At 38.3% G+C, this 15,022-nt stretch overlaps 2 protein-coding genes across 2 annotated transcripts in view; one reads left to right on the forward strand and one right to left on the reverse strand.

Annotated features, from left to right (window-relative positions):
* The window catches only part of LOC135466999 (xanthine dehydrogenase/oxidase-like), a 33,704-nt gene extending 31,938 nt beyond the window's left edge, over positions 1 to 1,766 (reverse strand). The window contains exons 1-2 of the mRNA XM_064744752.1: positions 607 to 1,766; positions 148 to 205 (exon numbers count right to left, since the gene is read on the reverse strand). Of these exons, the coding sequence (XP_064600822.1) occupies positions 148 to 205; positions 607 to 669 (121 nt within the window). The 5' untranslated portion in view covers positions 670 to 1,766. The remainder of the gene's footprint in view (positions 1 to 147; positions 206 to 606) is intronic.
* Positions 1,767 to 7,547: 5,781 nt separating this feature from the next.
* LOC135467000 (uncharacterized) lies at positions 7,548 to 14,847 on the forward strand. The gene is made up of 7 exons (XM_064744753.1): positions 7,548 to 7,630; positions 8,474 to 8,778; positions 9,167 to 9,306; positions 11,757 to 11,944; positions 12,812 to 13,135; positions 14,296 to 14,465; positions 14,842 to 14,847. Exons 2-7 carry the CDS (start codon positions 8,494 to 8,496, stop codon positions 14,845 to 14,847), a joined length of 1,113 nt encoding a protein of 370 aa, XP_064600823.1. The 5' UTR covers positions 7,548 to 7,630; positions 8,474 to 8,493.
* Positions 14,848 to 15,022: the final 175 nt, after the last annotated feature.

Here is a 15,022-nt window from a genome sequence, read left to right on the forward strand (position 1 = left end):
AGATATTCTTGAGTACGACGTAAAACACCAATCAAATAAATAAATAAATAAATAAATCTTTACCCCGTATAGTTTCCTCAGAATATTTTAAAGTATTGATTTCAGAGGCGGTTGAAAGGGTTGAAGAATTAGAGTATGCAAGGATACGTTTTACACGAAGGTATTGGAGAAGAGTTGTCTCTGGATCAACACCATCGTCGGTAATCTACAAGAAAATAAAATGTGATTAAAATAAAGCCTTACCTTATCATTAAAAGAACTAACCATCTGCTCGACATCTTTCTCTACACTGCCTGGTGCATATGGGAAAAATATGCCTTTATCATTCGCCAATATAATAATCAAAAAGCACTTCAAGAACACTCTATCATCACATGCCTACTTTTTAAAGTTGCGTTTAAATCACAACCTTGTAATAGCCCCGGTTCCCTTCCACCAATTAGGTGGCAGCCATCGTATAAGTGAAATATTCTTGAATACGGCGTAAAACACCAATAAAACAAAATAAATCTGTTATGGGTAAAGGCATTTCGAATCTTAACATGGTATGAAAACACAACGGAAAGGGCCCCTTAAAAATTATAAAAGCTCCACACAGTAACTCACCTTTTTGCCATTTACGTAGAATACAAGGACTGAGGGTTGGACACGATTCGTCGAAACAGCCATAGTTCTCTGGATGTTCTCTTCAGACACCAGTCAGTTTGTAAGCCGTTACCCTGCCTTGGAGATTTCAGCTCAAATACGGCCTCTGCAATATACCTGTTGCTGCTGTGGTTAGCTCAAAGCTAAGCTGAATGTTCCAACCGTAACGCCCAGCTTCGGTCATATGAAATTCACCGGACAATTTCACTAAAAAAAAAACGGCCCGAACTCTACCTTATTTTTGCTATCCACCGATTCCCTAAAACGTCCGAAATATAATATGTCAAAGCCAGCATTGGTAAACCATCTTTCGGCAGTAATCCAACCGTTTTAATGTTGGCTTTGACACACTACATTTCGGGAGGTTTAGGGAATCGGAGAGTAGCAAAAATAAGGTACGGTTCGATCCCTTTTTTTAAGTGAAATTGTCCCCGTGAAATTTTATATGACCGAAGCTAGGCGTTATGGTAGGAACGTCTAGCTTGTCTTTGAACTAGGCTATTGTTATAGTGATGAAGAAGGATGTGAACTATAGCGTATCGAACGTCGGTACATCCGTGAAAAAGCTCGGTTATCCGTGAAAAATGAATAGTTTCAAAAACGTTTCACGCAGTTAAAATTGTGTTAAAGTCACGTCCATCATGATGTATCAGACACCATGTGTGATGAATGTAACGTCATTTTTCTGACAGCTTGATTAAAATAATTTGCTCCCTTCATTTTACCCAAACAGATTCGCGCAATACAAAGCATGACCTGGACACGATGAAACAACCATATCTACGTTGTGGTTGTATACAATAACGGAGGGTGTTTACATTCTGACGTCAGACTAAGACACGGATAGTATAATCTCTCTGCGTTATACTGTACTAATGGTGAATACATTCTACAGGATGTAACAACTGAGTATGGTCAGAGTCACACTATAGGATACAATTAGCAAAACCTCTGATTGTACCGATAGTGATTGCATTGTTACCACAGGATGTAATAACAGAGTAGGCCTATGGACGGACTCTGGTGGTGCCTATACACCACAACAACTAGCTGTGGTTCTAGAGTCAGACACCAGACTAGGACACTGATAATGAAATTTTGCTATATGGACTCTGGTGGTGCATATACATCACAACAGCTGGGTGTGGTCCTAGAGTCAGACATCAGACTGGTGCACGATAATGAAGTCTTGCTATATCGAATCTGGTGGTGCACATATGCCACAACAACTGGGTGTGGTTATAGGGTCAGACATCAGACAAGGACACGGATATGAAGTCTTGCTATATCGAATCTGGTGGTGCACATATGCCACAACAACTGGTGTCGGTTATAGAGTCAGACATCAGACAAGGACGCGGATAATGAAGTCTTGCTATATCGACTGGTAGTGGTTCACAAATGCCACAACAAACTGGGTGTGGTTATAAAGTCAGACATCAGACACGGACGCGGATAATGAAGTCTTGCTATATCGAATCTGGTGGTGCACATTGCCACAACAACTGGGTGTGGTTATAGAGTCAGACATCAGACAAGGACGCGGATAATGAAGTCTTGCTATATCGAATCGGTGGTGCACATATGCCACAACAACTGGGGTGTGGTGATAAAGTCAGACATCAGACACGGACGCGGATAATGAAGTCTTGCTATATCGAATCTGGTGGTGCACATATGCCACAACAACTGGGTGTGGTTATAGAGTCAGACATCAGACAAGGACGCGGATAATGAAGTCTTGCTATATCGAATCTGGATGGTGCACATATGCCACAACAACTGGGTGTGGTTATAGAGTCCGACATCAGGACAAGGACACGGATAATGAAGTCCTTGCCTATATCGAATCTGGTGGTGCACATATGCCACAACAACTGGGTGTGGTTATAGAGTCAGACATCAGACAAGGACGCGGATAATGAAGTCTTGCTATATCGACTCTGGTGGTGCACATATGCCACAACACCTGGGTGTGGTTATAGAGTCAGACACCAGACAAGGACGCGGATAATGAAGTCTCAAGGAATTTTTTTGGGAGGCCCGAAAGGCTACAGCTTGTTGATGTGATGCTATGTTCTTAACAAATATATCTAATTTGTAGAGAGATGTCATATGGCACGATAGACGTCAAGTTTCTGTGTTACAGGGGCGGTAACTCATTGACATAAGACTTTATCTACACATGAAGCCACAGATATGGGTCAGGTCAGCGTCATATTGTCATTAGGTCATATCTTAAAAATGGCGACCATCTTAACATCGTGTAAAACATATAAGTTAATAGATATACACATGATGATCGAGATATTGTCATCAATTTCTAGTAAAATATACCGAACCAAATGTACTTTGAAATCAAACACGTGTTGGGCTTTGGTGATAATATAAGTTGATGAGCTTGGGCTGTGCGCCGTTGGCACAGTCTCACATGCATTGAGGGCATCTTTCTCTCGCTGTTATGATGTGTATATCTACGTCGCATGTGGACAAGCTTATCTGAACTTGCCCAAGGTCGGTGTTTTTCCCCCATGCAATCAGCTATCATCTACCCAAAACTGGACGACATCGTAAATTCTTGAGTATGACGGTAACCAATAACCTCTACACTACATATATACCATGCACACACATATACAGTATTTAAACATAGACACAATGTCTTACTGACCTAGATATGGTCGAATTTTTGCCCTTCATGAGTTGTTTGGATTACTTTTACAGACAGATGTACTTTTATCCTGTTTTCAACTAAGAGTTCATTAAGTGACCTTAGGCCTGTTGTTTGGGAAAACGCTGCGTCAGGTACTTAACATATTTATCGGCATACCTAGCCCCTGCCAATGTACATGTATAACAATCGCGTTACACTGAAGATAAATACTGACTAACAAACACGTACGTGACAAGTTGACCTTGGCTATGTACCGTTTGTTCTAGTGAACCGGCATACCGTCAAATCAGGCAAAACTTGAAAAATCCGCACAGCAAACTCATCATGGGTTTCTTCTTTATATTTTATAATGGTCAAACAGAACAACAATACATACAGGGAAGTCGGTTATGTGAGGTGTATAAGCAATCCAATGTCGTAATTATATCGAAGTTCGTTTCCGCATCAATGTAATTTACATAATATATCAGTGAGTGCCCCATTTATGTATAACCTACATGTATGTATGTGTAAATATGTAGCAATATATACATGAAATCGCTCAGGAACCTCTCACCAATGTGGCCACTGTGAGTTCAAGTCCTGCACTGGATAGCTTACTCTCTGGTAGCACGCAGGAAGGTCTGTCAGGAACAGGTCTGCAGATGCATGGTCGTGGGTGCCCCCCCCCCCCCCCCCCACCATAATGCTGGCCGCCGTCGTATAAGTGAAATATATCATGAGCATTGCGTAAAACACCAATGAAATAAATAAATAAATTAATAGATAATACATGCACATGCATGTTTGCGATTCTAATTCGTAAAGGAATTATTAGTGCCTAAAAGGCGTGACTAAAGTGTCTAAAAATGCGAATATCCACCTTCAGCCCACAGGTACTCTATGCCACTGCTGTACATACAAATGATTTACCCTCTTGCTTTCAATAGTACTACTTATCTATACATTACGTCTAGGAATCGAAAAGTATGGAACACAGCAGGGTTTGTTTGACTGATTTGGTTGGTGTTTATAAAACCGTGACTAAGATCATCTTTTTATGTTTATTATATGTAACAAACCTCTAGAATTAAAGTCTCAGCCGAAACAGCCAGAACTGTTTTGGAACACGCCACCTAATTACACGGTCAAGGGCCTGACACTCGTAGAAAAACATTATGCAACTTTTATTGAAATAAATTACCTCTATTGAAATAAATGTTTCAATAAGTGTTACCCTTGTAACCGTTTATTACAAGGGTAACGTATTTATTTCACTAATCTACAAATTCTGGCACTGCACATTAAGTGTCTTCATGAAATAATCATGATAAATTCAGGACTTTCAGAATTTCCCATCATCACAACTTTTCATAGCGAAGTGAGAGGTGTGTTTTGTTAAGGTTGGTATGTTGGTTTTTGGTTGGGTTGGTGTGTGTTGGGTTGAGGTTGGTGCAAGGACGAAGTTTGTCCATTCCAATATGAAGGACCATTTGAACAAAAGTCCAGAAAACAGTTTGGACAAATACGGTAATAACCGTGTCCGAAGAGGACGCAGGGTTCCTCAACTCCAAATTAATATGCAACGAGATAAGGTGAAGTCATGTACCATGTCTGATTCATTACGATGGACCGTCCGGAAAACTGCTAGGACAAATTCGACCAGAATGCTCCCCAAATCGGATATAGAGGGGACCGAAACTAACTTAATCTGTAACAAGCTACGATAAAACCATGCATCATTTTCGAGTTCAGTACCATGAGCCGTTTTGAATAAATCCCGGAAAACTGTGTGAGCAAAGCGGCCATAATTTGCCCAGTTAGGACATAGAGGTGTCCGAAACTCCAACTTAATCCATAACTTGCCATAATGAAGCCATCTACAAATTTAGATTCTGTACAATGAACCGTTTTCAAATTAAGCAATTAGAAAGCTTTTGGGGACTATTAAATAACGTCTAAAGCAACACATATATATCAATACATCCAGAAATACACCCACAAATATATTCAGTCAATGCATTCAAAGAACCAAAGGGAAATTCAAATCAGATGAAAATTCTAAATTCAAAAACACTTCACAATTCAGTTATTTCCCCATTGTTAAAGTGTTTGCCGTGCCATCTTGGAATGATTTCAAATAGTTAGTTTTTTCACGCTATCATTCTAAAAATATTTCAGTAATCGTCTATATAGCCTATGAACGTGTCTCAGTGAAATAAAATAATATAACAGGCAACAGTAACATTTCAGTAAAGGTTGACGATGTAACGCTTACTGAAAGAAATACGTCAATAAGAGTTTCACAATGATACGTTTACCGACGCAGTTATTTCATTATGGGCAAATCATTTCAATTAGTGTTGCAACAAAACGATTAAACCGTCGATCTGAAACAGATCTGTGATACACTTGTGAGACAACATTATTTGTCTAAAACGTAAATTTGGTTATAACATGGATGTTGCCTTTCGATAGACCATATGGGTTACAATCAAAAATTAATCTGTTATTTTTAACAGACAGTCTGTTGTCTGAGTGATGTTAAGAATGTATTCTGCTACTGCAACAGATTATTCTGTTAAATATAACACATATATTCTATTAATTCAACATTCTATTAAAGTAACAGGGGTTTAACGTCGTACTGAACAATTTGTTAGTCATATGACGGCGAGGAATCATTAGGAGTGGCAGGGCGAGTACGTGCCGCAGCTGAAGTGTCATGCCCCAGACACCAGACATGAAATCCCACCCAGTCACATTATACTGACACCAAGTCAACCAGTCATGTTTCCTTGCTCTAAACTCTCAGTGCAGAGTGCCAAGCGAGGTGGCAGCAAGTAACATTTTTAAAGCCTTTGGTATATGAACCGACACGGGTTTGATCCCGGGTCTCCTGACTTCGAGGTGGACGCTCTAGAACCATTAGGCCAACCAAGTGGTAATATTATGTTGAATATGACACAGTATTATGTTATTACTCAGAAACTTTCTGTCAAAATTAATTTTTGGAGTGTATGTCGCAATGTGATCTTGGCATTTCATACAGGCTCACACCTGTCCAAATCTAGATTTTCGATCAAACGTGAGGCAAGATGGACTTACCTCTCTTCAAGCAAAAGCTGCAGTAAACGTGAGGGAGATCACGTAGCCTGGTTCCCCATGCACGCGCTTCTAATGAAGTTTTAATTACCAGCTTAATACAAATGAGCGTACATGTGCATTTTACACCAGTGCGCCTCGTACAACTGTGGCGGGCTCCTTTCGTGGTCGCCGGTTTATATCACGCAGGACCAAACGGTATTACGTAACATCATTCGTCACAGATAACTTACGGGCCATACACATTACTTTGTCGTCCCGCAGCTCTTTTTTATTTATACATATACATTTTTTTTAGTGTACTAGGCTATGCACAGAGCAGTAAATACCTGGGCTGATAAGATAGCAAAATGTTTCCTTCATATACAAAAGCGGTCCTGGGTCATTGTGCCTCAGCTCATGTGGCCCTTGTCAAGGATAAGCTGCCTAGAGATATATAGGCCAAAGATATAACTAAGGTACTGTACGTGTGACCCCATAAACGCAAATAATTAAAATGATAATATGACCCAGGTTTAACTATTAAATCAGATTACCGCAGTGCGATTGCAGTGTCATCACCACAAGTGCGACATTTAATTTTTAGGGATAGAAATGAAGCCGACTAGAGATAAACCATAAATAAACTAGGCTTAGGTGATAAAATGAAATTTAAATAAAATGTAATATATTTATTTTCATCACTAAATATATATATATATAGGTCCGCCTGGATAACCCTGCGTGGAAGTTGTTGGCACTTACCTTCCACTGTCTGATATGACATACGCGATGAACTCTTAAATCTGTGAGTTAAAATATGCGTGTCACTTATTTGGGAAAGTTCATCAGTTAATTGCCAAGATGGTTCGCTCTGACAAACACCACCCATCCTACACCCATAAAAATTTACAGTCACTGTCAGCTGTCCTACGTACAGGTCTTTACACTTTAGTACGTCGTTTAAATACCAATTAAAGAGAAAATAGGCCCAGTCAGAAATTTGTCACGTCAAAAAATTATTGAGATACAGGCATCTGATTCTAGTTTTAGGGCAGGCCTGCATATAAAGTTTACGCCCTGCGTAGGACCTACTTTTTGCCACAACTTTGACACTAGGGGCGACAACTTTGGGAAGTGACACAGCATTGTGGGTATTGTCAAGATAAACTGTCATGGCGGATGTCAACAAAACTTCGAACTAGACGGCGCGGATGATTTCTAATCTTTCTTCAGCTTTCCTTTAAGGTAACACAAGTGTCCATTTTACACAGGGATGTTTTGTGATATTGGTTAAACATTTCATTCAGTTTGCATTATTTATGATTCACTCTTTTGCTGGATCTAAGACATTTTGAAACAGAGTCACCCATCTTGACAAGTGAAGTTGATACAACAACAACAACTACAGCTGTGACATGTGCTTGTCGGCAATATTTCATCGCGCATTGTTATATAATATTTTCTGGTATGGGAATAACCACAAAATTGCTGAATCATTATGGCAGTCTAGGAATGTTGAAACTGGAAAAAACACTGCGGCACATGTTTAAATTAAGCTGTAGTAATGTTGTTAATAGAAATTGACAAAATATAATTCATTTTCAGATTTTGATGATAAAAGTCGTTGTGGAAATGTTAATTAACATTCTACCTTGCCTTGAATAATGTTGTAAAGTTTATACACAAACCATCAGTGGCGAAAACATTTCCAATAGTACTTAAGGATTGAATACTATTGATTACAACCTCAAGCCAGTTCGTAATCTGAAAGGTCAGTCGAACAATCAGAGAGCACAAGTTTGAAAGCTTAACAATTTATGTTACTGTAACATAGTATGGGGTTTAAGACTGATGTACTCTATCTTGCTGCTGTAAAGTAGGCCTTGTTCAAATTTGTTGGAAGACATTTTGATGAGCTTCTTAATGAAACATTAAAAGAATACATAATAATCTTTGACCCCTCCCCCCCCCCCCCCCAAAAAAAAAGAACTTAATACTTCCTGTTATATAAATATACTGGGGCAATAAAAAAACAATTAGCATTGAAAAAAGCGTTTTTGAAGTGTAATCTTGCCATATATCTTACAGCTGAAGTTCACAAGAAGACGATGGCTGATAGCAGAGGGGAGTCCAGGGTCAGTTATGCTGAGTCTGCAGTTGTCAAACATGGCATTGGTGACACTCCAGACCTTCATCCTGCACAGATGACAGGTCACAGGGCAGAGGTCAATACTCATAGGACAGTAACTTTCATTGGTTCAGATCAAGCAGAGAAAGTTGGCACCAGAGATATCAAGAAGACAGACATCAATTTGAAACAGAGATTGTATTTTACCCCCAATGATTCTCAGGTTGTTAGAATTGTCCAAAACAAGCCAATTCAGAAAACATTGGTGAGTTGATACACAGCTTAAAATGGACAACTGCGAATTTAGTAGTTAATGATGTATGTTAGATTTATTGATCTATAAATGTGAGAGTGATTGATCTCATAGACTTTAAAGTATAGTGTATGTACTGCTTTTCATCTTAAGTTTTGTATTTAAAAATAAATTTCAAAAGCATCTTAAAGCCTTAAAATGATACTTTAGATGCCAAAACTTATTTTCTCTGATAAGAAATTAATCAGATTCTTAAATGACCCTATAAGGAAAATGAATCAGTTAAAAGCAAGCAAAATTTTTATGTGTTGCTTGAAAAATGCTGTTTAAGTGAAATAAAGTATATCTTTTGAATATTCAATAGATTTATAGTTATCATAGTTGTGTTTTTTTGCCATAGGGTGAAGCCCCATTTGTTCCAAGTCCCCCCACTAACATGAAGACCACCATGTTTAAAAGAGATTATGTCAGGAGGCAGATGGAGCTGAAGGCCAAGCATGATCCAGAGTCTATGGTACCAAAGCACTTAACAGTGAAAACGTGAGTTAACAAAATCTCATATAATAAATTAATGTTTTTGTCCTTTAGTCTAATCAGTCTCATTATAAAAAGACAAAACAAATTCAGTATTGTGTTGCTGATGTTTATGGTATGGTTTGTGATAAAACTGCCAAAAAAAGGCTTGAAAAGAACAGTTTTCATTAAAACTCTTAAGACAATTAGTTTCCATTAGGAGAGACAGGTGCAAACCTGATTTGGATATACAAACATATGTTTAGACCATATTGTATCATTGCCCAATCAACTAATAAAGCTTTCGAATTTGGGTACTTAGAAGATGTGAGAATTTGGGATAAACAGTAGAAAATGTTATTTCACATCAAAAAAGTGAGAAAAAACAGAACAATAACAATTACGATTACAATAGGGATCCCGTTCTTCCCGAACGGGATCCCTATTGTAAAATCGTTCTGTCCCTAAAAAACAGTTTTTTCTTCTTATTATTTTTTTTTTCATCGACTTTGTTAGCAAGGAAACTCCTACACTGTTCAACATAGAAGTCCCAAATTTTGCTCATATATTCTGGCGGTGAATATCTTGGGACAAATCCTCCATTTTTTTCTATGTCACGTGGTTCGGCCGCCATATTGAATTTTGTGTAAAACCTTTAAAAATCTTCTTCTCAAGAAACACTGAACCGATTGTTTTCAAATTTGACATGCAGCTAGAAGGTAACGAGTTACAAAAAGTTTGCAAAAATGGTTTACTTCGGGTCAAAAACTCTAGAAGCTTGCCATTGGTCAAAGTTGTGACGTCACAAAAAGTTCTGAAATGTCAATTGTTCTCAATGTATTCTGATGTATCTTGAGCTGCTGATTCCGAATCTGCTTTTATTTTTTGCATATCTGTGTAACTTTTTGAGATATAAGCAAAAAAGTCAAAAAAATTACGTAACTTCAATGACCCGTAACTTGAGAACTATGGGAGCTAGGAATGTGCCACTTGCACCAAATTGTAGCCCAAGACATGGTCTTTTGAGCATTTGCCAATGGATTTGAGCTACGATCAATAGTTTTCTCGCCATAAGCATTTAAATGACAACACCGTTTTTTGTTTAGAAAAAGATGGGAATCCTATTGCTTTAACATGGAGTTAGATGGGGACTGGACTGGGTTTATATTATTTGACCTGATGCTTTCGGCTACACTGTCCGTGATCTCCCGAAATGGTTGTAGGATGATATTCATTTATACAGTACTCTATTAGATGGCGTAGAATTCTAACTACAACAGCAAACGACGTGGACATTTTAGCTTTGTTTTGCGCAGGCCTTATCTTCTTTACCATATGCTAACCAGGCCAAGGTGATTGACAGACATCGACTTGTGCCGTGGTCCAGGTGTTCACTTTCTGACAACGGCCGAGATATCAGTAGAGCAGTGAGTCTGTGCATGGCAGGTCGTGGATTGAGACATGAAAGTACAAACTTTGATTTTTCTTCTTTCTTTTTTTTTCTCTTACTGCTCACGCCTTTCAGTCATGTCAGAGTTCGATCCCAGCTTAGGCAATTTGTCAGGCGATGAAATTGTTGTCAACTTCAAGGTTGTAAGTAGGCTGCTACGCGTAGTTGGATGTTCTGATGACGAATCTGGTGGTTTTTTCCTTTCTCCGATGCACGGTTTTGTCGCCAGTTGCCATGAAAGTGTGAAAAAGTGCAATTTTCACTCATGTTTGGAAGTCACGTGACACAAAACTGCTGCAGTTGTGGAGCTGAAAATGACTGAGTGCAAAGGGCTATATGGGTACTGTAGGCGCGCGGAAAATCGTTGAACTGTCATAATAAATGTGGGAGTTGCAGGGCTTGAAAAATTGTCCAAAGGCTGATTTGCTATGTTTGTCCTTATGTTATATGATGCATTTTAAATGCATTTGTGACTAGGATGAACACACGAACATTGTAAGCATGCTACCCAACGTAGTTTGACGTCCTGATCATGGATTTGGACTTATTTCTTGATGGCGACGTACAGTTTTGCTGCAAATTGCGATCAAAGCGCGAAAGAAGTGCAATTTTTCACCATATTTGGAGGTCTGGTGAGAGAAAACCGTTACAGCTGTAAAACTGAAAATCACTGAGTGTAAAGTGTTTCACATGTACTCTATGTGTGCTAAAAATCGTTGATCTGTGTGAACAAACACAGGACATGCACATTTTCAAAGAATGTCCTAAGGCAGATTTACCACATTCGGCACATTTACATAAACTTGCTGTTACAAGGGCCGTGTATTATTGGGTGGGGAAAACATCATCGATCCGATCCGGGATCCTGGCCTAGGATCTGCTCTTCGCAGATCCATTCTAGTTAGAATTGAAATTATAGTTAGTATTTCAACAACTAAATAAGGTGGAATTGTGGGTGAGGGCTGAATGAATTTGAGTCTGTATATTCCTTAGTTATCCCTGATATGATTTGTGTCTGTGTGTACAGTTTACATAGGAGCCAGCCCCCTTTACCCATGCCTCCACTGATGAGGAAACCTGAGCTTCTCCCTGCTGCACCAGCAGAACAGGTGGAAGTTACAGACCAGGTGAAAATCACAGAGCCAATTCAGACAGCGACACTTGTTATGACCAGACCTAATACTGGTGAAACTGATGACCTGAGGAAGTCTTATGGTAATGAACTTTCTAGAAATAAAACAAAGCAATCACAACTGAATGTGTAAAGAAACATTTTACGTCCTAACAAAATTTGGCTTAAGTATCAAGATGGTTATGAAGTGTTCGAATGATGTAGGATCAGCTGTTTTATGAAAGGGTTATCGTCTATTTATTTTACTGGTGTTTTAGGTTGTATTCAAGAATGTTCCACTTATATGATGATGGCCAGCATTATGGCTGGAGGGAAGGTTGTCATTGTCAATTCTTAAAGCATGCACAGCGGAAACAGTACTTATATAAGGAAAGACTAGTTCAACGATCAAGGACAAGTGGAAAATATACACGCTATGATCAGCTTAAAATCGTATATCAGACAAAACATGACTTACAAATGGAGCCTACATGGCCGAATGGTTAGTGCTCACCAATGCATTCGCTGTGATATTAAGTCCACCTTATGTTAGCTTAGCATCCCCTCAGGTCATATGTGGTAAGGTTCTCAGGCAAACCTGTGGATGGTTTAATTCCATCAGGCTCTGCCCACTTTCCTCCCACCAAAAAACTGGAAGGCATTGTAGAAGTGAAAGTATAGCATAAGACACCAATCAAATAATTCCATAGATATATTGTTCAATTGAGAAAAATGTCATGGCATATATTACTACCTTTATAGAGGCCACCATGTCCATGAACAACAAATTTTGTGTTATATGTGTATTTTATTTGCATGTGATAAAATAAAACATTGTTGCGAGTATGTTCAAAATGTAATTTATCTAAATGTTGGTATTTGATATTGAATTCATTCAGCCTATTGAACGACCAGATCTGATAGACTGTAATTTGATATGGGTGTATCGTTTCTTGTGTTCTGCTGGTCAGTTGTGTCCAGGTGTGAATCTGTAGGAACACAAGAAGATGAGCCTACTATCAAAGACCTATTTGACTCGGAGAGAAAGTACCCAGGAGAAATGCCCATTATTGACAAACAGAAACCGCATAGAAAGACATCTGGTGGGCAGCAAAGATTGCCTGCTTTAGGAAGGGAGATAAGCGAAACACAATACAAGAGGACAAGCCGACCTAGCTCTGTAAAATCAGAGAGTGAAACTGTCTTGCGAGAAAAGTCTGCTACATCTGGAACGAGACGACAGGATCCCAGTCTTGTACTAACCTATCTCAACAAGAAAAAATATGATGACTCAGGTATGTTTGGAAGAGACAGATTTGGGGTCCTTAATATTTAACTGACTTGTGGAAGAAGAATCCTGTAACTTTTTGAAACCTTTTAGAAAGTGAATTGCATTGATTATTTTGCTGTGCTTCTAGACATTGCTTTCCAGTGATAAATTAAAATACTGATCATCATAATCTTCACCAAGGATTATTTTCTTGCCTGAACAACATAAATCAGGAACATTGAGATTGTATTTACATATATAGGCCGCAAGGAAATAATGGGCATTTCTGTTCTAATTTACTTTGATGTGGAAGGACTTTTGAAACAAAATGTTATCTAATAGAATACTGTGAACCACCAACAAATATATTATGATCCTGGTTGTATTACAAAAATCCATTGCACATATATATATATATATATATATATATATATATATATATATATATATATATATATGTATATATATATTTGTATGATATCAGAAATGTTATGTGGTGTGACAGTTTTTGTTTTTGCTGTCATGAGAGCAGGATCCTCAAAGAAGGGTGAGGAAAAGTGTTGTGTTGTTGTTGGTACAGTACTTCACCATCCCCTACATGTAACTCAAATTTATTGTATGAATACACTTTCCATGTAGTTGGCATTTATGATTATTATTTTCTGGTGGATAATTATAATTGACATTATTTTGTATCTAAACTAGTTTAATGTGCTCATAAAAATAACTCAAAAGTTAAAGATAATGTCACTATTTCTGTGGTCATGGCATTGACTTTAAAGATGACAGGTAATCTGAAATACGTCAGTGTTGAATCCAGCCTGCAAACTGGTTGACAGAACAAACTGACAGAACTAAAATAAAGATGATAACATATATGTAGAGATGCACAAACTTGTATATAAGTCAGTTCAGTTTTAGAAGAGAAAATTCTTTCTATAACCTAGTAGTCCTTTAACAAAAGGTCATGTGTTTGAATCTTGCTGTTGCTGGTTAGGTTTGTCAGACATCTGATGACAGGTGATGGTATCTTCTGATCGCAGTCAGCTGTTCCACAACTGTGATGTCGCTTGTAATTAACTAAATGAAATCTGCTTGGGTACAACATGATACACATGTGGAATAAATAAGTGCACTTGTTTGGAGTGTTCTGAGGTGAGATCCAGACTCCATTTACTGTTACAGTTCCTGTTAATGATGACGTGTTGTTCCACCTACGAAGTATGCGGGATAAGCTGAACTGGCCAGTGGAGCTCCCACGTCACGGCCTTGGCTGCAAGAGGAAGATGGCCTGGTTGACTGGGGAGGAACCATACAGTAATAATCAGGAGGAAATATTGGATGAGGATTATGAGGTGAGTGTTAACCTTGTGGTATTACATCTTTACAGCCTCCACCTGTGTGAAGATATGCTTGAATACTTTGTATGCCTCTAAGTAATGTCATTTTTAATGGAATATTCAACCTGTGATCACCTTACTTCTCAGTTTAAAATGTAGCAGTTAGGTCTTCAAATGTGAAAAAAAGATGATATACATGTAGTAGTAAGATGTGATGAAACAGATACAGGCATTTAGGAGCTGCAGCAGTTTTCCTGAATACTTGTGAGGGTTTGAGGCATTTTCACACGGTATTTAATACAGGTCAAAGTATTAACTAATTTCTGACATATCTAACCTATTTGTGCAAATTAAAAAAATTGAATTTGTAAATTTGCAATGGTTTTTTAAGAGATAAATGGTCTCGAAAATACAGGTGATATAAAGTGTTTATCTCTTGAAGTTTTTCCAAGCAATATATGAATGAGCGAGGAAAGAGAATGGCTCCTGTCCTGTTCAGTGTACAAAATGTGGTCTTTGTAAAGAAAATGTTTCTGTTTTTACTGCATGAGAAAAAATCGTTATCTGTGTAT

Source organism: Liolophura sinensis, chromosome 6 (assembly GCF_032854445.1).
Source record: "Liolophura sinensis isolate JHLJ2023 chromosome 6, CUHK_Ljap_v2, whole genome shotgun sequence".
NCBI classification, from domain to species: domain Eukaryota; kingdom Metazoa; phylum Mollusca; class Polyplacophora; order Chitonida; family Chitonidae; genus Liolophura; species Liolophura sinensis.